At 35.9% G+C, this 25,506-nt stretch overlaps 1 protein-coding gene across 3 annotated transcripts in view; it reads left to right on the top strand.

Annotated features, from left to right (window-relative positions):
• Positions 1-25,506, top strand: part of GRAMD1C (GRAM domain containing 1C) — a 94,794-nt gene that overhangs the window by 12,750 nt on the left and 56,538 nt on the right. For 2 of the 3 annotated variants that reach the window (XM_082460187.1, XM_082460186.1), the window contains exons 2-4: positions 10,846-10,930; positions 22,857-22,960; positions 23,554-23,649. In XM_082460187.1, the coding sequence (XP_082316313.1) occupies positions 10,846-10,930; positions 22,857-22,960; positions 23,554-23,649 (285 nt within the window). Of the gene's footprint in view, positions 1-10,845; positions 10,931-12,269; positions 23,650-25,506 lie in introns of those variants that run through there. The other variant, XM_082460188.1, reaches the window with a different exon arrangement.

The following is a 25,506-nucleotide window of genomic DNA, read 5'->3' as shown; positions in this document are numbered from 1 at the left end:
GATACTCTGTACCCTTTAAACAGTTTTGCCTAATGGTAACATCCTGCAAAACTGTAGTACAATATCACGGCTAGCATATTGATATTGATAAGGTCAAGATATGGAACATTTCTTTCACAACAAGAATCCTTTTTATAGGCACAACCCTTTTATAGACACAGCCACTTTATTTCTGCCCCTTGCCCCTACTTAACCCTTGGCAACCACTAACGTGTTTTCCAGGTTAGTGGAAAACATTTTCCATTTTGATAATTGTTTCATTTCAAGAATATTATATAAAAGAAATAATACAGTTATGTAACATTTTATATTGGCTATTTCCACTCATATTCCCCTGCAGATCCATCCATTTTGTTTTATGTACCAATAGTTTATTCCTCTTTAATGCTGAGTAGTATTCCAAGGTATGGATCAATCACAGTTTAACCATTCTTCCATTGAAGAACATCTGGGCTGTTTCCAGTTTTCGACCATGATGAATAAAGCTGCTATAAACATCCACGTACAGGTGTTTGTGTGAACATAAGTTTTCATCTGGGATAAATGCCCAGGAGTGCAATTGTTGGGTCATCTGATCGTTGCATATTTAGTTTTTAAGTAACTGCCAAACTTTTCCAGAGTTGCTGTACTATTTTACATTTCCACTAGCAAAGTGTGAGTGATACAATTTCTCTGCATTCTTGCCTGCTTGTTGACTGTTTTTATTGTGAAAAGGGCCCTTACATATAAATTTAAATTTTAGAATATAGCCATACCTTGTTTTATTGCACTTCACAGATATTGCATACTTTACAAATTGAAGGTTTGTAGCTTGTGTTGAGCAAGCCTGTCAGTACCATTTTTCCAACAACATTTGCTCACTTTGTGTCTCTGTGTCACATTTTGGTAATTCTTGCATATTTCAAACTTTTTTTTATTGGTATATTTGTTATGGTGATCTGTGATCAATGATCTTTGATGTTAGTATTGTAATTGTTTGGGGATGTTTTATGTCCGAACATAAGACATTTACCTTGATCAGTAAATGTTTTATGTTCTGACTGCTCCACTGACCTGCCGTTCCCCTGTCTCTCATCCTCTCTGTGGACCTCCCTATTCCCTGAGACACAATAATATTGAGATTAGGCCGTTTAATAACCCTGCAAGTGTTCAAGTGAAAGGAAGAGTCATACATCTCTCACTTTAAATCAAAAGCTAGAAGTGATTAAGCTTAGTGAGGAAAGCATGTCGAAAGCCGAGATAGGCTGAAAGCTAGGCATTTTGCGTCAGTTAGCCATGTTTTGAATGCAAAGGAAAAGTTCTTGAAGGAAACTAAAAGTGCTACTTCAGTGAACAGGAATGATAAGGAAACAAAATAGCCTTATTGCTGATACGGAGAAAGTTTTAGTGGTCTGCATAGAAGATCAAACCAGCCACAACAGTCCCTTAAGCCAAAGCCTAATCCCGACAAGGTCCTAACTCTCTTCAGTTCTGCAAAGACTGAGAGAGGTAAGGAAGCTGCAGAAGAAAAGTCTGAAGCTGGCAGATGCTGTTTCATGAGGTTTAAGGAAGGAAGCCATCTCCATAACATCAAAGTTCAAGGTGAAACTGCAGTAAAATTATCCAAAATATCTCGCTAAGATAATTAACAAAGGTGGCTACACTAAGCAATAGATTTTCAATGTAAACAAAAGAGCCTAATACTGGAAGAAGATGCCATCTAGGACATTTATAGCTGGGGAGGAGAAGTCAGTGCTTGTCTTCCGAGCTTCAGAGAACAGGCTGACTCTCTTGTTAGGGTCCAATGCTGCTGGTGACTTAAGTTGAGGCCAGTGCTCATTTACCATTCTGAAAATCCTAGGGCCCTTAAGAATTATGCCAAATCTACTCTGTGCACAACAAGGCCCGGATGACAGCACATCTGCTTACAATATGGTTTACTGACTATTTTAAGCCCACTGTCGAGACCTGCTGCTTAAAAAAAAGAGTTCTTCAAAATATTACCGCTCATTGACAGTGCATCTGGTCACCCAGGAGCTCTGATGGAGATATACAAGGAGATTAATGTTGTTTTCATGCCTGCTAACACAACATTCATGATGCAGCCCATGGGTCAAGGAGTAACTTCGACTTTCAATTCTTGTTATTTAAGAAATACATTTCATAAAACTATAGCTGACATAGGAAGTGATTCCTCTGATGGGTCTGGGCAAAGTAAATTGAAAATCTTCTGGAAAGGATTCACCATCCTAGATGCCATTAAGAACGTTTGTGATTCTTGGGAGAGGTCAAAATATCAACATTAACAGGAGTTTGGAAGAAGTTGATTTCAGCTCTCATGGATGACTCTGAGGGGTTCAGTACTTTAGTGGAGGAAGTAACTGCAGATGTGGTGGAAATAACAAGAGAACTAGAATTAGAAGTGGAGCCTGAAGAGATGACTGAATTGCTGCAATCTCAGGATGAACCTTTAACGGATGAAGAGTTGCTTTTTATAGATGAGCAAAGAAAATGTTTTCATGAGATGGAATCCACTCGTAGTGAAGATGGCGTGAAGATTGCTGAAATGACAACGAAAGGATCTAGAGTATGACATAAACTTAGTTAATAAAGCAGCAGCAGGTTGTGAGAGGATTGACTACAGTTTTGAAAGAACATCTACTGTAAGTAAAATACTATCGAACTGTATTTGCATGCTACAGATAAATCATTCATGAAAGGATGAGTCAGTCCATGTGACAAACTTCATTGTAGTATTATTTTAAGAAATTTCCATAGTCACCCCAACTTCAGCAACCACCACCTTGTTCAGTCAGCAGCTGTCAACATTGAGGCAAAAATCTCCACCAGAAAAAAGATTATGACTTGCTGAAGGCTTGGATGATGGTTAGCATTTTTTAGCAATAAAGTATTTTTTAGTTAAGGTATTTACATTTTTTTTAGACATAATGCTATTGCACATTTAATAGACTACAGTATAGTGTAAACATAACTTTTGTATACAGTGGGAAACCAAAAAATTTGAATGGCTCACTTTATTGCAATATTTACTTTATTGCGGTGATCTGGAACTGAACCTGCAGTATCTTTGAGGCATGCCTGTGATCTTGTCTGTATCTGCAAACGATCTTGCTGGGATTTTGGTAGAAATTGTGTAAAACCTATATATCTTCGGGGAAGATTGACATTTTTACTACATTGAGTCTTTCAATCCAGGGACGTGGTATGTCTCTCTGTGTATTTAGATCTCTTGATTTCTTTCATCAGTGTTTTCTAGTTTTCAGCATACACATCTTTTCATATTGTGTTCATATTGGGATTTCTGTTTAGACAATCATGTCATATATAAACAAAGATGGTTTTACTTCTCCCTTATTGATCTGTATGTTTTTTGTTTCCTTTTCTTACCTTGTTGTGCTGAATAGAACTTGCAACACTATGTTGACTAAGAGTGGTAAGAATGGACATCCTTGGCTTTTTCTTGATCTTAGGGAGAAAGCATTGTCTTTCACTATTGAAGTATTTTGTTAACTATAGGTATTTTGTAGATGTTCTTTATCAAATTGAGGAAGTTTCCTGTATTCCTATTTTTCTGAGTTTTTAAAATCACAAATGGGACTTCCCTGGTGGCACAGTGGTTAAGAATCTGCCTGCCAATGCAGGGAACATGGGTTCAAGCCCTGGTCTGGGCAGATCCCACATGCCACAGAGCAACTACGCCTGCAAGCCACAATTACTGAAGCCCGCGCACCTAGAGGCCGTGTTCTGCAACAAAGAGAAGCCACTGCAGTGAGAAGCCCACGCACCACAACGAAGAGTATCCCCTGCTTGCTGCAACTAGAGAAAGCCCGTGTGCAGCAACAAAGACCCAACGCAGCCATAAACAAACAAACAAACAAATTAATTAATTAATAAAATCACAAATGGACATTGACTTTTATGAAATTTTATTTCTGTTTCAAATGATGTGGTAATGTGATTTTTCTTTTTCAACATGTTAGTATGGTGAATTACGTTGGTCGATTTGTGAATGTTGAACCTGCCTTGGATTCCAGGAATAAACTCCAGTCGGTCATGTTGTATAATTTTCATTTATTGCTGTATTGCAGTTGCTAGTATATTGTTAGGGATTTTGCATCTATATTTATGAGGGATATTGTTCTGTAATTTTCTTTTTTTTGTACTGTCTTTATCTTGTTTTGGTATCAGGGTAATACTACCTTAATATAATGAGTAGGGAAGTGCTCCCTTCTCTTCTGTTTTTTAGAAGAGGCTGTATAGACTTAGAGTTAATTTTTTTAAAGTTTTATAAAATTCTCCACGGAAGCCATCTGGGACTGGAGATTTCTTCCTTGGGAGATTTAAAATTATAGAGTCAATTTCATTAATGGTTGTAAATCTATTCAAATAATTTCATATTGAGTGAGTTGTGATAGTTTGTGTGTATTCATCTAAGTTGTCATATTTATATGTGTAGAGCTGTTTATAGTATTGCCTTATTTCCTTTTGATGTCTTTGGAGTCTGTAGTGCTATATACCTTGTCTTATTCCTCATATTGGTGATTCATATCTTCTTGCTCAAGGTTTTTTTTCCTTTGTCAGTCTTGCTATAGATTTGCCAGTTTCATTGATTATTTTAAAAGAATCATCTCTTTTTTCATCGATACTCTATTTTTGTTTTTCTGTTTCATTGATTTCTCTTATCTTTATTATATACTTTTTTTTTTTTTTTTTGCTCATGTTGGGTTTATTTTGCTCTCTCCTAAGTTTTTGAGTTGGACACTGAGATTATTAGACTTTTCCCCTTTTCTAATGTGGGTATTTAGTGCTATAAATTTGTTTCTCAGCTTCAATTGTGTCCCAGAAATGTTGATATATTGTATTTTTATTTTCATTCAGTTCAGTATATTTTTATTTCCCCTGAGACTTCCTCTTTGGCCCATGGATTATTTAGATGTGCGTTGTTTAGTGTCCAAGTGTTTGGGAATTTTTGTGCTATCTTCCTGTTGCTGATTTCTAGATTGATTTCATTATGGTCAGAAAACACACTCTGTATGATTTCACTTCTCTTAATTTGTTGAGATATGGCTGAACATATAGTCTATCTTGGTTTTTGTTCCAATACACTTGATATTATCAGTCTTTAAAGTTTTGCTAACCTTATACATTTGAAATAGTACCTGAGAGAACGTAGATGAACTAGACAAATTCCTAGAAAAACACTAACTACTGAAACTGACTCAAGAAGAAATAGAAAATCTCAAAAGACCTATAACAAGGAAAGAGATTGAATTACTAAGAAAACCAAACCAAACCAAACCAAAGCAAGAAAACTTCACAGAGTAAAGCTCAGTACCAGATGGCTTCACTGGCAGATTCTACCACATTGTTTAAAGGAGAATTAACACAAATCCTTCAAAATCTCTTCCATTAAAAAAAAAAAAAAAAAAGGAACACTTCCTAAATCATTCACTGAGGCTAGTGTTATCCTGATTCTAAAACCAAAATTAATTGAAAATCTATACATTGCAGTGAACAACTTGAAAATGAAATTTAAAAAAGAATTCCATTTACAATAGCATCAAAAGAATAAAATACTTAGGAATAAATTTAACAAAAGAAGTGTAAGACAGGAACACTGAAACTATGAAGCCCCATGAAAGAAATTTTAGATTCTATAAATAAATGAAAAGATATTTTTTGTTCATGAGTTGGAAGATTTAACATTGTTGAGATGGCAGTACTCCCTAAACTAATCTACAAATTCAGTGCCATCCCTATCAAGATCCCAACTGATTTTTTTTTTTTTTGGTGTGGAAATTTACAAGCTGAATCTAAGTTCATATGGAAATGCAAGGGCCAAGAATATCTAAGACAATCTTGAAAAAGAGTGAAGTTGGAAAATATAAACATCCTAATTTCAAAACTTACTACAAAGCTACAGTAATCAAGACAATGTGGCCCTGATATAAGGCTAGACACATAGATTAATAGAATAGAATAGAGTCTAGAAATAAACTCTCACATTTATGGTCAGTTGACTTTTGACAAGGGTGCCAAAACAATTCATTGAGGGAAATAGTCTTTTCAACAGATCATTCTGGGACAACTAGATATCCACATACAAAGGAATGAATTTGGACCCCCTATTTCATACTGAATACAAAACTAATTCAAAATGGATCATAGACCTAAATGTAAGAATTAAAATTGTAAAACTTTTAGAAGAAAACATAGGTGTAAATCTTCATGACCTTTGGATTAGGCAATAATTTCTTAGATATGATACAAAGCTCAAGGGGCAAAAAAAAAAAAATAGATAAGTTAGACTTCATCAAAGTTATAAACTTTTGTGATTCAAGGAGTCCATTAAGAAAATGAAAAGACAACTCACAGAATGTGAGAATATATTTGCAGATCAAATATCTGATAAGGGACTTATACTGGAATATATAAAGAACTCATAGCTGAATAATAAAAACACAAATAACCCAATTAAAATGTGAATAGACATTTCTCCAAAGATACGCAAATGGTGAATAAGCACAGGAAAAGATGTTCAACATCAATCATCATTATCTAAACATAAATCAAAACTACAATCAGATACCGTTTCACACCCTCTAGGATGACTGTAATGAAAAAGACAGATGTTAGGTGCTGGCGAGTATGTGGAGAAATAGGAACCCTCATGCATTGCTTGTGGGAATGTAAAATGGTGCAGCCAATTTGGAAAATAGTTTGGCAGTTCCTCAAAATGTTAAACGTAGAGTTACCATGTAAGCCAGCAATTCGACTCTTGGGTATATACCCAAGAGAACTGAAACATATTCACCAAAAATTTGTACATCCATGTTCATAGTGGCAGTATTCATAATAGCCAAAAAATGGAAACAACACTAATGTCCATCAACTGATGAATACATAGATAAAATGTGGTATAATATATTCATAAAGTGGAATAATATCCATTAACTGAAATGTAATGTTTCATGCTACAATATGGATGAACCTTGAATACATTATGCTAAGTGATAGAAGACAGACACAAAGACCACAATATTGTATGGTTCTGTTTATATGAAATTCCCAGAATAAGCAAATCTATAGAGACAGAAAGTAAATTAGTGGTTGATAGGGGCTGGGTGGAGGGGCAAGTGGGGAATGACTGCTAATTGGTATAGGGTTTCTTTTGGGAATGATAAAAGTTTTTGGAATTAGATAATGGTGATAGTGGCACAGCTTTGTGACTATACCAAAACACACTGAATTGTATATTGTAAAAGGGTGAATTTTATGGTATGTGAATTATATTTCCATTTTAAAAAGTGAGTGCCTTGTTGGCATGGAACTCTAAATGACTATTTTCTTCTGCATTGAATGGGTAGAAATGGGCTCTCTGAAGAGATTCATTGCCTCTCTAGTAGTACAGTAATTCTTGATTTAGCCTATTCAGTAATCTTAAATAATCATTCATTCTGTTCATCAGGATTTTTGTTTCATTTTCTTCTGGGCCCATGTTAGATATTTGTTTCTCCATGTTCCTGAATTAAGTGTAGCCATGTGACTATTTTTTTGTCAATGAAATGTGAGGAAAATGATGTGTGTCATTTCTAGGGGGAAGCTGTTAGAGTTAGTACACTCTTTGCCATGTTCCTGTCCCTGGATGGTGGAGCCTTTATTAGCGTATGTCCCTGGTTAGGACAGTGTGGAACTAAGCCTTTTGCCAACCCACATTGTTCATTTATGTTTAAATGGAAAATAAACCATTGTTCTTGTAAGCACTGAGATTTGGGGGTTGCTGATTACTACAGTACAATCTAGTCTTTTATGACTAATGTACCAAGTTAATTTACTCTTAATTTTTACATTTTCTCTTATTCCAATCTGCTATCAAAACTGCTTTAAAAATCTGCTTATGAGTTTATGCAGTGTGCCATAGATACTAATCAGTGAGACTCTCCAGATCATTTTTGACTAGCTGGTGCCAGCCATTAGGATTTTTGGACTGCAAGATGCTAGTTTATTGAATTTTACTGTATTGACATGTATAAATATGCACCAAAAGTGTTGGAATTACTTCGAATGAGAAGATTGTTACTTTTTGAAAATGATTTTAGAGAAAGAAGAAATTGGGACCTTCAAGGACGGTTACTTTAAAATATATATATATATTTTTATATATACTTCACTATATATATATATATATATATATATTTGACACACTGCGCAGCTTGTGGGATCTTTGTTCCCCGACCAGGGATGGAACCCGGGGCCCTGGCAGGGAGAGTGCTGAGTCTTACCCACTCTGATTGCTGTGGCTAGGACTTCCAAAACTATGTTGAATAATAATGGTGAGAGTGGACATCCTTGTCTTGTTCCTGATCTTATAGGAAATGCTTTCAGTTTTTCACCATTGAGAATGATGTTTGCTGTGGGTTTGTCGTATATGGCCTTTATTATGTTGAGGTAGGTTCCCTCTTTGCCCACTTTCTGAAGAGTTTTTATCATAAATGGGTGTTGAATTTTGTCAAAAGCTTTTTCTGCATCTATTGAGATGATCATATGGTTTTTATTCTTCAGTTTGTTAATATGGTGTATCACATTGATTGATTTGCGTGTATTGAAGAATCCTTGCATCCCTGGGATAAACCTCACTTGATCATGGTGTATGATCCTTTTAATGTGTTGTTGGATTCTGTTTGCTAGTATTTTGTTGAGGATTTTTGCATCTATATTCATCAGTGATATTAGTCTGTAATTTTTTTTGTAGTATCTTTGTTTGGTTTTGGTATCAGGGTGATGGTGGCCTCGTAGAATGAGTTAGGGGGTGTTCCTTCCTCTGCACTTTTTTGGAAGAGTTTGAGAAGGATGGGTGTTAGCTCTTCTCTACATGTTTGATAGAATTCACCTGTGAAGCCATCTGGTCCTGGACTTTTGTTTGTTGGAAGATTTTTAATCACAGTTTCAATTTCATTACTTGTGATTGGTCTGTTCATATTTTCTATTTCTTCCTGGTTCAGTCTTGGAAGGTTATACCTTTCTAAGAATTTGTCCATTTCTTCCAGGTTGTCCATTTTATTGGCATAGAGTTGCTTGTAGTAGTCTCTTAGGATGCTTTGTATTTCTGCAGTGTCTGTTGTAACTTCTCCTTTTTCATTTCTAATTTTATTAATTTGAGTCCTCTCCCTCTTTTTCTTCTCATTAGTTCTTTGAAAATATTTTAAATAAGTGCTTTGATGTCTTTGCTAAATGCAATATCTGGGAACCATGAAAGACTCTATTGCCTGCTTTTTTCTTTTCTTATTATGAGTCACATTTTTCTATTTCTTTTCATGTTTCATAAGTTTTTTGAAAATTGGACAACATAGGGACTTCCCTGGTGGTGCAGTGGTTAAGAATCGCCTGCCAATGCAGGGGACACAGGTTCAACCCCTGGTCTGGGAAGACCCCACATGCCACAGAGCAACTAAGCCCGTGCGCCACAACTACTGAGCCTGCGCTCTAGAGCCTGCAAGCCACAACTACTGAAGCCCATGCGTCTAGAGCCCGTGCTCCACGACAAGAGAAGCCACTGCAATGAGAAGCCCGCACACCGCAACGAAGAGTAGCCCCTGCTCGCCGCAACTAGAGAAAGCCCACGCAGCAATGAAGACCCAACACAGTCATAAATAAATAAGTAAATAAATAAAATTAATTAAAAAAAAGAAAATTGTACAATATAGATAACATACTGTAGCAGCTGTGGATTCTGATTGCATCCTTTCTACCCCTAGGGCTTGTCATTGCTAATTTCTGTTTAGTAACTTGCCTAGAGTAAATCTGTGAAATATGTTTGTCCTGTGGTATGTGGAAGCAAATGTCTTTGCTCAGTTTATTATTATTGTTGTTGTTTTATTTTTAAGGCTGGTTTCTGGTGTCACCCCTTATATCAGCCAATCACTGGTCAGAAATTGTGCTCAAAGACAGAGAGCCAGTAAGGCTTTTCCCTTCTGCTGACAAATCTGTGTATAGGTTGGGTAGTGCATTCAAAATTCAGATCATTTTCAAGTTTGTCCCAGTTTTAATGTTCCACTGAGACTTCTTGTATCTCCATCCTGGAATGTGTGGATAGTTTGGGATTTCTCCATTCTCTGTTACACATGCGTGTAGTCCCTGTTTATTTAGGATTACATGGAGAATTTATCAAGTTCATCTGTGGCTGTCTCTCTTCTAAGATGTCTCTGTTACACCCGCTACTGATCTGACAGTCTGCTTGTTTGTTGTCCTAACTGGGACTTCAACCTCCACGCACTTGGATAGCTTCAGAATTTTTCCTTTCACTTCTGGGATAGGTGTTCTGCTTTCCACTCTGAATCAACTGAGTCCTGCTCAGTCAGCATCGCTGCTAGTTTTCATGGCCTGTTCCACCTTTGTAGAAGTACTACACTGACTTAACTTGCGGGGGAGGAAGAGTAATGGGAGCAGGCCCAGGAATGAGTGCCACAGACTTCTGATGCTCATACCCAGGTTCAGTAGATTTTCCTGAGAAAATATTTCTCCATTTATTGTATGCCTTTAGTCAATTTCCAATCATTTGAGATGATTGTTTTTGACAGTTGTTTTTTGTGTTTTTTTTCCCAACTATATATTTGACTTTGCAGAGAGGATTTGCCAAAGTCCTCACTTCATCATCCTGGAAGCATCCTTTGCTTCCTTTTGGTGTTTTTTGAAATGTTTATGTGGTTTTTCATATAAAGACATACAAAAATATTGCATAAAAAGTATATGGTTTTAAAGTCCATTTTAATTTTATTTTCTGAGATACTACAGTTCATTTAATGATGATTATAATTAAACAGAGAATTAATTTTTTTATTGTTGCAGATTTCAAGTTCTGCCTATAAAGACAGGAATGAGGAGTATAAAAGACAGTTCACACATCTACCTGAAACAGAGAAGCTGATAGCAGGTAAAAAACCAGGAGGTTACAAAAAACCCTTTTACTACCTCATCAAAGTAGAGCTGATGAGTGACAATATTTGTAGAAAATTTAAGCCTTTATGCTACATAGAAACTATTTTTCGAGATAAGCAGCATCTTATCATCTGTAATTAAACAATGTAAAACTAAGTTGTAATTCAGGGAGGAGTGATTTCTGCAGTATTAAGTACAATTGACCCTTGAACATTGAAGGAGTTAGGAGCGCTGACTCTGCAGAGTCAAAAATCCACGTATAACTTATAGTCAGCCCTTCATATCCGCTGTCCCTCTGTGTCTGTGGTTCTGCATCCATAGATTCAACCAACCACAGATCTTGTAGTACTGTAGTATTTACTATTAAAAAAAATCTGCATTTAAGTCCACCCACACAGTTAAAACCCATGTTATTCAAGGGTCAGTTATACTCGCTAAAAAATAGACCTAAGAGGAAATGATTTGTCAGTTTCTTCTGGTGCTTGTTTCATATGGTTTTGTAGGGAAAATTTAAATTTGATGTTCGGTATATATTACTGTTCCTCAGAAAAATGTGCTCCTTAGCAGATTATAGAGCAATTTTATAAAAACTTTTAGGGCTTTATCATTATTCATATAGTCTTTCAGGTAGATCTTTTTTGAAATAGGCCTTAAGAGGAAAAATTTAGTCATAGTACTTACAAAAGTGCTTTATTTTTGCTATAAGTATAATATAGATTCTTTACCATCAAAATACTGAAGTTGGCTTTAGTTTTAGTACATATTTCATTTAAACCATTTATTCATAGGAATTTCTCAGATTTCTGGTGCTGTTGGTTAATATTCAATTCAATGTAACTGAATTTCTAGAGAGTTCAGTTTAGTTCTTTAAATATCAAAGAAATGAATCAAAACAATTTTTAAAAAGATTGGAATGTAATATAGTCTCACGATAATAGAGTGTATGGTAAAAAAGTGAAAGATCATTTCACCCAAGACCACTCTGACCTTCTTCCTGGGTGATAACCACTTTTAGCAATTTCTTATGTATATTTCCAGAAATTTTCTGTATGTATATCAAGAGGAATATATTCCTAAGAGAACTTAAATGGGAGCACACTGTGCTTACTGTTTTCAGTCTTGTTTAGAGCTCTATTAGCACTACTTATGGATCCACTTCATTCTTTTAATGGCTGCCTAGCAGTCAATTGAGTGAATTTTGTACCATAATTTGTTTAATGAATCCCCTACTGATGGACATTTTGATTGCTTCCTGTCTTTTGCTATTACCACTAATGCTACATTGAGCCTTCATGTTCATTTGTTTTGGCACGTATGTGCCACATGTATTGTAGGTTAAATTCCTTGAAGTGGAATTGTGACTAAAAGGTATTTAAAAGGTTTATACTGTTGCCAAGTTATCCTCCAAAAAGGCTACACCAATATTCATTCTCATCAACAGTGTATGTAAGTATCTGTTGTGCCACACCTCAGGAACTTTGCTTTAGCAAAATTTGGTAGATAGAAATTGTATTTAAATATGCATTTCTTTAATTATGAGGGAGGTTGAACATCTATAAATCATTTGTATTTTTCTGTGAACCTTTCTTTTCATAAACTTTGCCCATTTTTCTAGCAGTTATTTGTCTTTTTCTTGTAATAGCTTGTTAGATGTTTAAAAAAATTAGATATTTTTCACATGTTGTTGCAAATGTGTCTTGCCAGTTTTGTCACTTGAAATCAAATACTTTTCATGGAAACCTTTATAAAATATTTTATACTCATCATTGCTTTCTTGAAAGAAATTAATCTGATAATACAGTGATATATACTCACTATAAAGCATTAAAGCCATACAGAAATGTGTAAAGAAAAAATTGAAAATCATTGGTGATCCTACCACCTATATGTAATTTTGCTTAATATTTTGTAGATATCTTTCAGTATGTATATTTGCTTTTAAAAATTTACATTTTTTGTGTTTTTCCTCACTGCTATAATAAACTTGTTCATTGTATAAAATTTGGAAAATACAGGCATTTACAAAGTAGAAATCTAAAGCCACCTATAATTGTACTATCTGGAAATAATGTCAATGACACACATATCTATACAAATTAAAATATCTAATTGGTATCATTCTGTACAAATCGCTTTAAGTTCTTAGATTTAACCACATATTGGATCACTGTCTTCTGAAACAGAGAATCTTAAATTTAATTTAAACTTTTATCTTAAAAAACAACTCATTGTCATTTCAAATCCACAATATTATACTTTATAGGCTAGTTCAATAAATATTTATTAGTACTCAGTATGTGCCACACACCATGCTGTTTCTGAAGAACTTGGAGTGTGGTGGGAGAGCAAGCACATATAAACAAATCACTATGATTCAGGGTGATATGAACAGTTTTAACAAGGTACAGAAGTGGTACAAAGGAAGACATAACATGTTGGAGGAAGGCAAGTATTTTAATTTTGGGCATGTTGAGGTTGAGCTGCCAAGACAACTAAAAAAAATATATATATATATACATATATATGTGTGTATATATAATATAAATATTATCTGGAAATAAAGATTTAGTGTACACCACAGTAACCTTCTAACTTGTCTCTCCCCTATTCTTAACGTGCCTTCAATCTATTCAATACTGTAGTTATAGTGGTTTTTCTAAGATGCAGATCTGATCAGATTAAAACCCTTCATGGATAGTATTCCAATGAGCTTAGAATAAAGCTTGACTGCCTGACTTACGTGGCCTTTGATATATGTTAAATATCCTCTCATCCCTCATCCTTCATCAAGGTCCCTTCAGTCTCTAGCCTTCTGAAGGCAACCTTCTTTAGATAAGTCATTTCCTTTTGCTTTCAGGCCTTTTTACTTCAGTTTGCCTAGAACTGTTTCCCTCCTCTGTACCTAGCTATCTTTTGTCTATATATTTTAAAATATATATTTATATATTATATATATTTACATATATATTTTATTTGTATATTTCTCATTTAGGAATGCCTTTACTGTAAATTTGACTGGGCTGGTACAGCTCTCGTATTCAGCTACTGCTCACCAGAGTAACAGTAGTAGTAGTTAAAATACTGAAACATTGACTGGTAAATAGCCACTGCCTTTAGCCCCCCAAGTGACTCCTCATACCTTAGCTCTCCTGGCTTCTCTTCTAGGATTCCCAGGGCCTTCCCGTGATCCAGCAATGAAAGGTTTTATATCTGACATAGAAAGGTCCCTGTAGAACTCTGATCCAACACTATGGTTGGTGATCAGTGCTGTTACTTTAAATATCACCTCTGGATAGATGCCTCCACTCTGTGTTCCCCTAAATGCCTTGCACTTTTCTCTATCATATATTTACATAACCATTATCTATATTATTTGCTATTGTAACTCTGATACCAAGGTCAGTACTCGACTTATAATAATGGGTGCTCAATGATTGAATGGATGGTTGATGGATAGAGGAATGACTGAGTAAATGAATATCAATGTCACTTAAAATCAGGAGAATAGATGAGCTCAACCACGGATAACATATAGAGTTAAAAGAACACTAACAGAAGAATCATGGCAGCAGTAGAAGAAGAAAATCCAGTAAAAAACTTCAGAAGAAAAGGTCAAATAATGTGTGAAGATCCAGAAGAAAGGAGTATCACAGTGTTTCAGGGTGCAACGAGTTGTAAGAATCAGAATAATTTAACAGTGTGAAATACAGTTGAACTAAATGAAAATAACAGTTTGTGGGATTGATCTAAAGTAAGTATATAGAGGAAATGTATAGTGTTAAATGAATATATTAAAAAACAAAAAGGAAGTAAAATCGGTAACCTAAGCTTACACCTAATAAATCTATAATAGAAGAGGAAATTAAACCTAAAGCAAACAAAGGGAAAGAAATGATAAAGACCAGAGCATAAATTAATGAAATTAAAAATAGCGAAAAACAATGAAGCAAAAGCTGGTTCTCTGAAAAGATGAATAAAATTGAGAGACTGAGAGCTTGGTTGACCAAGAAAAATGATAGATGACACATATTACCAATATCAGGAATGGAAAAGGGGCCATCACTACTGATCCCATGGATAGTAAAAGGATAATAAGGAAATACTATGAACAACTCTATGCCCATAATGCAGTAATTTAGATAAAATAGACTAATTCTTTGAAAAATACAAACTACCAAACATCACACAAGAAGAAACGTATAGCTGGAATAGTCCTATACCTAGTAAAGAAATTGAATTTGTAGTTAAGAACCTTCCATAAAAAGAAAACTTGGTCTAGATAGTGTCAGTGGTAAATTCTATCAACCATTTATAGAAGAAATAGTATCATCCATTCCAGAAAATAAGAAGGATCACTTCCCAACTCATTTTATGAGTTTAGTATTACCAAAATACCAAAACCAGACAGGAACATTCCAAGAAAAGACCAATATCTGTCATGAACATAGAAATAAAAAGTTGAAACAAAATATTAGCAAATGAAATCCAGCATTTATAAAAGGGATTATAGATTATGACCAAGTGAGGTTCATTCCAGGAATGCAAGGCTGGTTAAACACTTAAAAAAAAAAATCAATGAAATTTATCATCTTAACAGACCAAATATGGAAAACCATGTGATCGTCTCAGTAGATGCAGAAAAAGTGTTTGACAAAATCCAACATTCATTCATAAGAAATCTCTCAGCAAGTTAGGGATAGAACTTCAGTCTCCTTAGAAGTAGCTATGAAAAACCTACAGCTAACATCATACTTAATGATGAGAGAGTGAATGCCTTCCACTTAAAATTAGAAACTAGGCAAAGATGTCCTCTCTCACTACTCCTACTCAACATTGTACTAGAAGTTGTAAGTACAATGAGTGCATTAGACTTGAAAAGGAAATAAAAGGCATATACATTAGAAGAACAGGAAAAAAACCTAACTTTATTGCCAATAGACATGATTATTCATGTAGAAAATCTCAGATAATCTACAAAAAACTTCTAGATTTAATGAGTGAATTTAGTAAGGTCTCAGGATTGAAAGTCATTTGAAGGTAAAAGAAAGAGTCATATTTATATGTACTAGCAAAGAACAATTGGAATTGAAATTTTAAAAATACCATTTACATCAGAACTTCCCAATAATGAAGCACTTAGGTATAAATCTAACACATATGCAGGCTCTGTATGCTGACACTGTAACACATTGACAAAAGAAGTCTAAATAAATGTTTATAGATTGAAAGACTCAATATTGTTAAGATCTCAATGAAAAATCCCAGCAAGCTTTTTCATAGATGAGTAAAATGACAAACTGATTCTAAAATTTATACAGAAAAACGAAGGAATTAGAATAGCCAAAATAATTCTGAAAAAGAAGAACAAAGCTGGAAGACACACATTACTCAATTTCAAGACTTATTATGAAACTACAGTAATCAAGAAAGTCTGAGATTTGCCAAAGGATAGACATTTAGATAAATGGAACAGAAAAAAGCCCAGATATAAATTCATACAAATATTGTGAACTGATTTTTGACAAAGGTGCAAAGGCAATTCAATGGAGAAAAGTTAGTCTTTTCAACAAATGGTGCTGGAACAATTAGACATCCATATGCAGAAAAGCAAACCTTGATGCCTACCTTACACTTTTTATGGAAATTACCTCAAAATGGATCATAGAACTAAATGTAAAATGTAAAATTGTAGCACTTCTAGAAGAAAACATCTGGGTTTTTCTAGAGGAAATCTCTATGAACTCGGATTTGATGGTGAATTCTTAGATGTAATACCAATAGCATGATTCATACAAGAAAAGAATTGATAAATTGTACTTTTTTTGCTCTGCAAAAGATACTTTTTAGAGAGTGAAAATATAAGACACAGGGAGAAAACAGTTGTTAATCACATATCTGATTTTTTCTTTTTAAAGAAACACTTCTATCCAGAATAGAAACTATTCTTAAAAGTTAACAGTAAGAACACAAACAACCCAATTAAAAAATGGGCAGATGCTTTACCAAAGGAGATATATGGATAGCAAATAAGCATATTAAAAATTGCACACTATCATTTATCATAGGGAAATACAAATTAAAAGCACAATTAAATAAACGACGTAGCTAATAGTCTTACTGAAATTAAAAACAGGGACTTCCCTGGTGGTCCAGTGGTGAAGAATCCACCTTCCAATGCAGGGGACGTGGGTTCGATCCCTGGTCAGGGAACTAAGATCCCGCATGCACTGGGGCAACTAAGCCCACGTACCACAACTACCGAGCCCACGCACCTCAACGAGAGAGCCCGAGTGCCCTGGAGCCCACGCACCACAACTAGAGAGAGAAAAACCTGCATGCCACAACTAGAGAGAAGCCCGAGCACCACAAGGAAGAGCCTGCGTGCCTCAACAAAAGATCCCACGTGCCGCAACTAAGACCTGACGCAGCCAAAAATAAATAAATAAATAAAAACTATTAAGAAATTAAATTAAATTAAAAAACAAAAACAAAACAACTGACAACAGCAAATGATGATGAGGCTGCAAAGCTATAGCAACTCCGCTGTGTTGGAAGATGTGGGTGACTGTGGCTGACCTCTACCATAGGGAGTTCACCAGGTAGTTATTTGATATCTGTCCCTGTTCTAGCTATCCCTCTTTGTACCTGCTGATTCTAAGTGTGAAGTCTCTCTGGGGTGGCATAGGGAAGAGTGGCTGTTATCTCTGCTGCAGCCTTCCCATATATTTTTTGAGCTGAGGCTTTCTCTACACTGTGGTTTATACATTTGTATCCACTTTTTGTCTTCTAAAATTTATCAAAACTTCTAGTTTTTATACCCACCCCTCAGCATTGTTACGAATTTAATCTCTTTCATACGTCTTCCCTGTCATTTCAAAGGAATTTTGGAGCAAGAGGGGAAGTAGACATGTGTCAACTTAGACCGGAAGTTCTATGTACTAGTTTTGTACTAAAATAACAATATTTACACTGCTAAATATGTTTGTTGATTTGAATGTATTCACCTTGGGAGAATGCTTTCTTCAGTGATGTCATTGCTTAAAACATTTTTTAACTTCTCTGATTAAATGAGTGAACAAGGCAGATTTTCATGCTGGAAAATGTTGTGTTGGGAAAATATAATTAAAAACAAAATATCCTACCACCCCAGAAAACCTCTCCACAAAAGCAAAAGAGAAAGAAAACACTTGGTTTTATTATTGAATAAACATTAAAGTAGAATGTGACGTGCATCACAGGCAATCTGCAAAAGACATTGTGAAGGCAGAAAGAAATCTCACCCTTTTATATAGGCAGGCAGGTACAACCATTACATGTTCTAAAGATAAATGATAACTAGTCCTGGGCTTCCCTGGTGGCGCAGTGGTTAAGAACCTGCCTGCCAGTGCAAGGGACACGGGATCGAGCCCTGGCCCGGGAAGATCCCACAGGCCATGGAGCAACTAAGCCCGTGTGCCACAACTACTGAGCCTGCGTTCTAAAGCTCGCAAGCCACAACTACTGAGCCTGTGTGCCACAACTACTGAAGCCTGCGTGCCTAGAGCCCGTGCTCTGCAACAAGAGAAGCCACGACGAGAAGCCTGTGTGCCACAATGAAGAGTAACCCCCGTTCACCGCAACTAGAGAAAGCCCACACGCAGCAACGCAGACCCAACACAGCCAGTAAATAAAAACAAACAAATAAATAAATTTACTAAAAAAAATGATAACTAGTCCTCAAGTAAGAGGACTTGATAGCACCATATGTGACATCAGTTCATCTTAAATTCATCTGGTAATTGGGGCGGCTGTGTTGGCTAATTGGCTTTATCTGAAGGAAAAATAAACTCACTTCTTAAAGATAAGAGTTAGTTTTGCAACTTGGATCAAGGCACCCACCGAAATTAGGCTCCTACCCACTCACAGAAACTGGGAGATGGGGTCTTATCTTCCCTGATGTTTACATGTGAAAGAGATGGCTCCCAGGTCCTGGAGAAAACATTCCTGGGTTATAAAACTGGCAAGAGACTTATTTTACTTTTTTAAAAAATTTTATTTTTATTTATTTTGTTTTTGGCTGCGTTGGGTCTTTGTTGCTGTGCGCGGGCTTTCTCTAGTTGCGGTGAGTGGGGCCTACTCTCCATTGTGGTGCGCGGGCTTCTCATTGCGGTGGCTTCTCTTGTTGCAGAGCACGGGCTCTAGGCGCGTGGGCTTCAGTAGTTGCGGCACACGGGCTCAGTAGTTGTGGCTCGCAGGCTCTAGAGTGCAGGCTCAGTAGTTGTGGCGCACGGGCTTAGTTGCTCCGCGGCATGTGGGATCTTCCCGGACCAGGGCTTGAACCCGTGTCCCCTGAATTGGCAGGCGGATTTTTAATCACTGCGCCACCAGGGAAGCCCTTATTTTACTTTTAAAAAGATTCACGTCTCACAGGTGCAGAGAAAGAATTTATAAGCTTTCTAAAGAAAATGCTCTAAGGGATTGGGGGGCGGTCTCTTTCCCTTTTCACAGGGAAAATTAATTTTTTTTCTTCTTCAGTTTGTATCTACCCTTACAGTTTTCTCAGGTAAAAAGCAAAGGGGGGACAAAAAACCAAAAAAAAAAAGTAAAGTATAAAAAATGAGAATGGTTATCTTTTGTTGTTTACGTACTAAATCTGAAATCAATCCTAAAAATGTTGTTCCAAAGAGTCTTTCTTAAGCAATATCAGCTTTCTTGGGCTCCCAAAGGTGATTGCTGCTAGAAAAGAATACTTTGGGATGTATATTTCCTGACATTATTGTTTAAAAACACATTCTCTTAATTCAACATCATTATGGAGATATGCCTAAATTCTGTAAAATTAAATAGTACATCTTGTTCATTTAAATATGTGTATACTACTTATTGTGCAAGCTTACTCCAGAAGTATATAGTGCTGATTCACTCCACCTGTATTCCCATAACACTTTGTGCATATTTCCATGGTATCCTTTATTATATTATAGTTATTAAAATAAATCTTTAAGTGTTAGAGCCATTCAATTGTGCTGAAATTGATCATGTAATAACTAGTAAGTTGATGTTAATGCACACATCAAAGTGACCTGTTGAAACTGTAACTCAGATTGGGACTCAAACCCAGGGTCTTTTAACTGAGATCACACACCTGGTCTCAGGACTTAATGAAACTCAGGTTCTTGATGCCTTGTCACAGATAGAATTCAGTGAGAGACAAAGTGATAGGTAAGAAGTGGATTTATTTAGAGAGAAACACACTCCACAGACAGAGTCTGGGATCTCAGAAGGCAAGAGTGGCACCAGGGTATGGGGTTGTCAGGTTTTATAGGGGTGGGTAATTTCATAGGCTAATGAGTGGGAGGAGTATTCCAGCTATTTTGGGGAAAGAGTGGGGATTTCCAGGAATTGGGCCACCACCCACTTTTTGACCCTTACGGTCGGCCTTGGAACTGTCATGGTGCCTGTGGGTATGTCATTTGGCTTGCTGATGTGCTACAGTGAGCGTATACTGAGGCTCAAGGTCTAGTGGAAGTTGGACTCGTCTGCCATCTTGGACCTATTTGGTTCTAATCAGTTTATGTCGTGTCCTTGGGCTGTCATTCTTTTAAAGGTTGCGTTGTGCCCTCTTCTCTCCTGTTTCACTGTGTTGCTTGGTTAATTTACTTAATTTTATTCTAACTTTCCAATAACCAATGATAAAGTTGTAAAATCCATAAAACAATTTTTGACAAACATTATTTTCTTATTCAATTCTAGATGAATCATATTGTTAATATGACTCAAGTCAGGTAGAATATTGCCTTCTGAACTGCTCATTGTTGTACATGTTTGTTTATCAGTAGGGAAATTGGGAGCAAAAACAAAGTAAAATCCCTTTGCTCTTTAAAAAAATTTTTCTGGGACTTCCCTGGTGGCACAGTGGTTAAGAATCGCCTGCCAATGCAGGGGACACGGGTTCGATCCCTGGTCCGGGAAGATCCCACATGCCGTGGAGCAACTAAGCCCGCGCGCGCCGCAACTACTGAAGCCCACACGCCTAGAGCCCGTGCTACGAAACAAGAGAAGCCACCGCAGTGAGAAGCCCGCGCACCGCAACAAAGAGTAGCCCCCGCTCGCTGAAGCTAGAGAATGCCCTCGCGCAGCAATGAAGACTCAACAGAGCCAAAAAAAATAAATTAAAAAAAATTTTTTTTTTTCATTTCTTGCCTAGGACATATTGCTAGGAAGCCATCTTACAAAAAATCAATTTTCATGAGGTATAAGTTTACTACAGTAAAACACACCTGTTTTAGGGAGACTATTTTTAAAAACCACTGGAAAAAAATCTGTCAATCTATATAAATTAGTCTTAAGTAAAAATGTTAGCATAGCTTTGAATAGAGTTAATGTAAAATAGTGCAGCGGTTCTCAAAGTGTGGTCCACAGACTAGCAAAATTGGCATCACCTGGGGCCTTGCTAGACGTGCCGACTCTCCCCCCAGCCCAGATGTATTTAATCAGAAACTCAGGGAAGGGCCTAGCAATCTTTATTTTAATAAATCTACCAGGTATTTCTGATCTGATGTTTGAGAAGCATCGAATTAATAAAGTGTTTCAGCGCTTTAGATAAAAATTTCAGGATACTTCAAGGTGCCCTTTAGCCCCGTCCCTGTTTTAGAGATGCATACTAGTGAATGAGTAACTTAATCTGCTTATTTACTAGGATTTTTTTTTTCTTTTTGGTTTGATGGCATCTCAGTTTTGTTTTGCTGAAGGAAGCACTGTGAAAGACTGCATTCCTTTGTTCTATTTTTAGTATTTCCTTAGAAATTTAACACGAGCAAATTTAAATATTTTAAGGTTCATAACCTCAATAACTTTTTCCTAAAATTGCTAACCACTTTATATAGTTTTAAAATTTGTCAATTAAACTAAATCTCTTCACAGCAGCTCTTTATATCTTATATTATTAATAATTTAGCAATGCTATTTACTTTAGTCACAGAGACAGGTCTTAATCTTAGAGGCATGGTATTAACTTGCTTGTAGGCAGTGGCATTTACCAGAGCACTCTTGATTTTGCTGGATTTTAGTGCTGAGGTAGAGAGGATCAAACTTGAAACTAAACTTAAAATGTATACAATTTTTAGAGTCATCCTTGCTCCCTCCCTCACCCTCATCCAACATCTAATTAGTTACCAATTCCCCATCAGTACTACCCCTTAAATATCTCTGAATCTAACTACTTCTTTCTCTAGTACTGTCATCTTTTGGTCTGAGCCACCATCAGTTCCCCCCTGGATTTCCAACTGATTTATCTGAATCCATACTCACAGTGTGAATAAAGTGGTCTTTAATAACATACATCTGATCATGTCCCTCCCACTTAAAACTCATCGATGGCTTTTCATAAAATCCACACTCTGCCATGGCCTGTGAGACCTTACATGAGCTAGCTTCTCCAGCTTCTCTAGCAAGAGATCTTTGTATAGTTGCTCAAAGATGTTGTTTCTTTCTACCACAGGGCCTTTGCACATGCTGTTCCCTCATGTTCCTGCTGACCCTTTGTTGATCTTCAGATCTCAGTTTATAGAGTACTTTTTCTAGAGAACTTTTCCATGTATACTCTCCCTGCCCCCTCCCCCATACCTGTATACCCCTTGCTATATGCTCTCAGCTTTCTCCACACTTTGGTCATTATACTTATTTTTCTGTTTGTTTATTGTATGCCTTCCCCTCTAGACAGCGTTCCATGAGGGCAAGGTCCATTTCTGGTAACCCTAGTGACTAGCAAAATATCTGGTGTGTGGTGCCCAAAATATAGGAGTAAGTGAATGAATGAATGAATGAATGAACTAATGAGCAAAGTGATGACTTTCCATGTGTTCAAGTAGTATAAGATTTATGAAGTTGCCACATTTTTTTGTTACTAAGCTGTTCTTTATTATTATTATTTTTTAATGTAGATTATGCTTGTGCTCTTCAGAGGGACATTTTGCTTCAGGGACGACTATACCTTTCAGAAAACTGGCTATGTTTCTATAGCAACATCTTCAGATGGGAAACTACAGTAAGATGTATTTTCATTTGATTTGCTGATACAAATAGTTGCAGAGATAGAAATGTATACAGTCCTTCTGAAAACAATGTACTTTAGATTTCAAAGTAAGTTACATGTATTTATCTATACTTGTATACATCTAAGTATATTTATGTGTAGTATAAGTGTGTAATATATTTTTCTTAATACATTGAGCTCCATTTGTATATATTTAATATATTTGGGAAAAGAGATTTCAGGTTGAAAAAAGCTTGAACATACCTCCTTTTGGCTGCCAAAAGCATGTCTTATGTGACAGACTGTCTGAATTTTTTGTGTGTATTTGTGTGTCTGTGTGTGTGTTAATATGGAACATAAATACCCATGAGTCTTTTCACACTTTATCCTAATATTAGGTATAGGAGCTAATGGAGGAAATTGCTGAAGGGAAGAATATCTGTTCACCGTGTTTATCTCAGAGAATGCGGGCATATGCTTATTAACTCCTTTAGGTTTTTCACCTGAATATTCTGGACTAGATTGATGTAATACTTGGTATTTTGTGTTGTGTATGTTTCTGAGAAATTTGTTTTGCAATTTTTTATTCTTTTTTGTGTGTTTAGATTTCTATTGCTTTAAAGAACATAACCTTTATGACCAAGGAGAAGACCGCTCGACTCATCCCAAATGCTATCCAGATCTTTACAGAGGGTGAAAAGGTGAAAAACTTTTCTACCTTTGCCTTGTAACATAATGTGGAGAAAATCTGCCTCATACTGATCATCAATGTTGGGAATGTAAGCAATTCTTCTTGGAGTTAGAAATATTTAATAGTATTTAATACTAGATTTCTGTATACTTAAATACTTATTGGTGACTAACTTTAAATGACTGCTAAAATTTTTTGGAGTTTATAGTTTACAGAGAACTTTCTCCCATATTTTTCATTCTTCATTATAAGAGGTAGGTAGGGTAAGCCTTAGCAAATATCCTTATTATTTCTAAATACCCTATAATTCCATGATCATTGTTTGGTCAATAATACCTGCACAATAGCAACTAATAAAAACCAGAGTGAACAGAGATTTGGTAGCATACAAGTAAACACATAATCACTACAATCTTTTTTAGAATGGCGATTTTCTTTAACTGCCGTCATTTTTATTATCCACCTACAATATCCATCATTTCTTGGTATGAAGAACCTTTTTCTACCCACCTGGAAAATTGATACGGGCTCTGTATGTGACATTAGAAGCATAATGCTGAGAAAGAAAAAGAAATAAGGAAGGAAGGAAAGAAGGAAAGTATGGAAGGGAATGAAGGAGAAGAAGAAAGAAGGAAAGAAGGAAGAAAGGAAGGAAGGAAGAAGATGAAAGAGAAAAGAGGAAAGAGAGCGGGGGAGAGGGGAGAGAAACACAATCATGAGATTGAATCATTATGATGATACTTTTTAATCTTGTAAAGTTTCTTTCACATGCACTTTCAGTTTTCTTTTTAAACAATCTCATCCCTACAGAACACTGCCAGGTACAGTACAAAGAACTTTTCCCCTCTGAATTATTTGAGAATAAGTTGTCACTCTGAAGACTTATCACTCCAGACATGATCCCAGATAGTTTATCATGTATTTCTTTTTTTTTTTTTTTTTTTTGTTTAACATTTTTACAGTTTAATTTCAAAGAAAAATCTCAAGTTACATTTATTAGCAAACATATTTCAGCTAGGGAGTTTTTCATCCCCCAAAAAGATGGCAGATGGAAATGAACCTAATATGTGTTTAAAGAAAATATAGCATGTATTTCTAACAAAGACATTCTCCTACATAACCACAACATGACCATCAAATTCAAGAAATTAACATTGATCATTATCACTGCTCAATTCTCAAACCCGCTTTGGTTTCCTCAATTATCCCAATAAAATGGCTTCTAAAGATTATAGGTCAGTTGTTTTGTAGGATATACCTCAATTGTGTTTGTCTGATATTTTCTTATGATCAAGTTTAAGTTATACAATTTTGACAGAAATAACACAGAAGTGATGCTCTCTTCTTTCCATTGTGTCCTATCAAGTGGTACATGATTTAATTTCTACCATTACTGGTGATATTCACTTTGATCACTTGAATAAGGTGGTGTCTGCCAGACTTTACTGTAAAGTTAGTCTATTTTCCTTCGTAATAATGTTTTGTGGTCAACTACTTTGAAACTATGTAAATATACTATGCCTTATAAAATTTATTCATTTATTTACTTATATCAATATGACCTCATAGCTTCTTATTTTATTCAATGAATTATAATCCATTGCTATCATTATTTATTTTGATGCTCAAATTGTCCCAAATTTGGCCAGTGGGAGCCCCCTCAAGCTGGCTCCGGTGTCCTTTTGACTATTCTCAGCATTATTTGAGCACTTTCTTGCTTTTTTTAAAAAAAAATTAATTAATTAATTAATTAATTAATTAATTATTTTGGCTGAGTTGGGTCTTTGTTTCTGTGCGAGGGCTTTCTCTAGTTGCGGCAAGCGGGGGCCACTCTTCATCGCGGTGCGCGGGCCTCTCACTATCACGG

The sequence above is a fragment of the Balaenoptera physalus genome, assembly GCF_965194825.1.
Source record: "Balaenoptera physalus genome assembly, chromosome: 4".
NCBI lineage: Eukaryota > Metazoa > Chordata > Mammalia > Artiodactyla > Balaenopteridae > Balaenoptera > Balaenoptera physalus.
The sequence above is the reverse complement of the archived record's forward strand: the minus strand, read 5'-3'. Positions and strand labels throughout refer to the sequence as shown.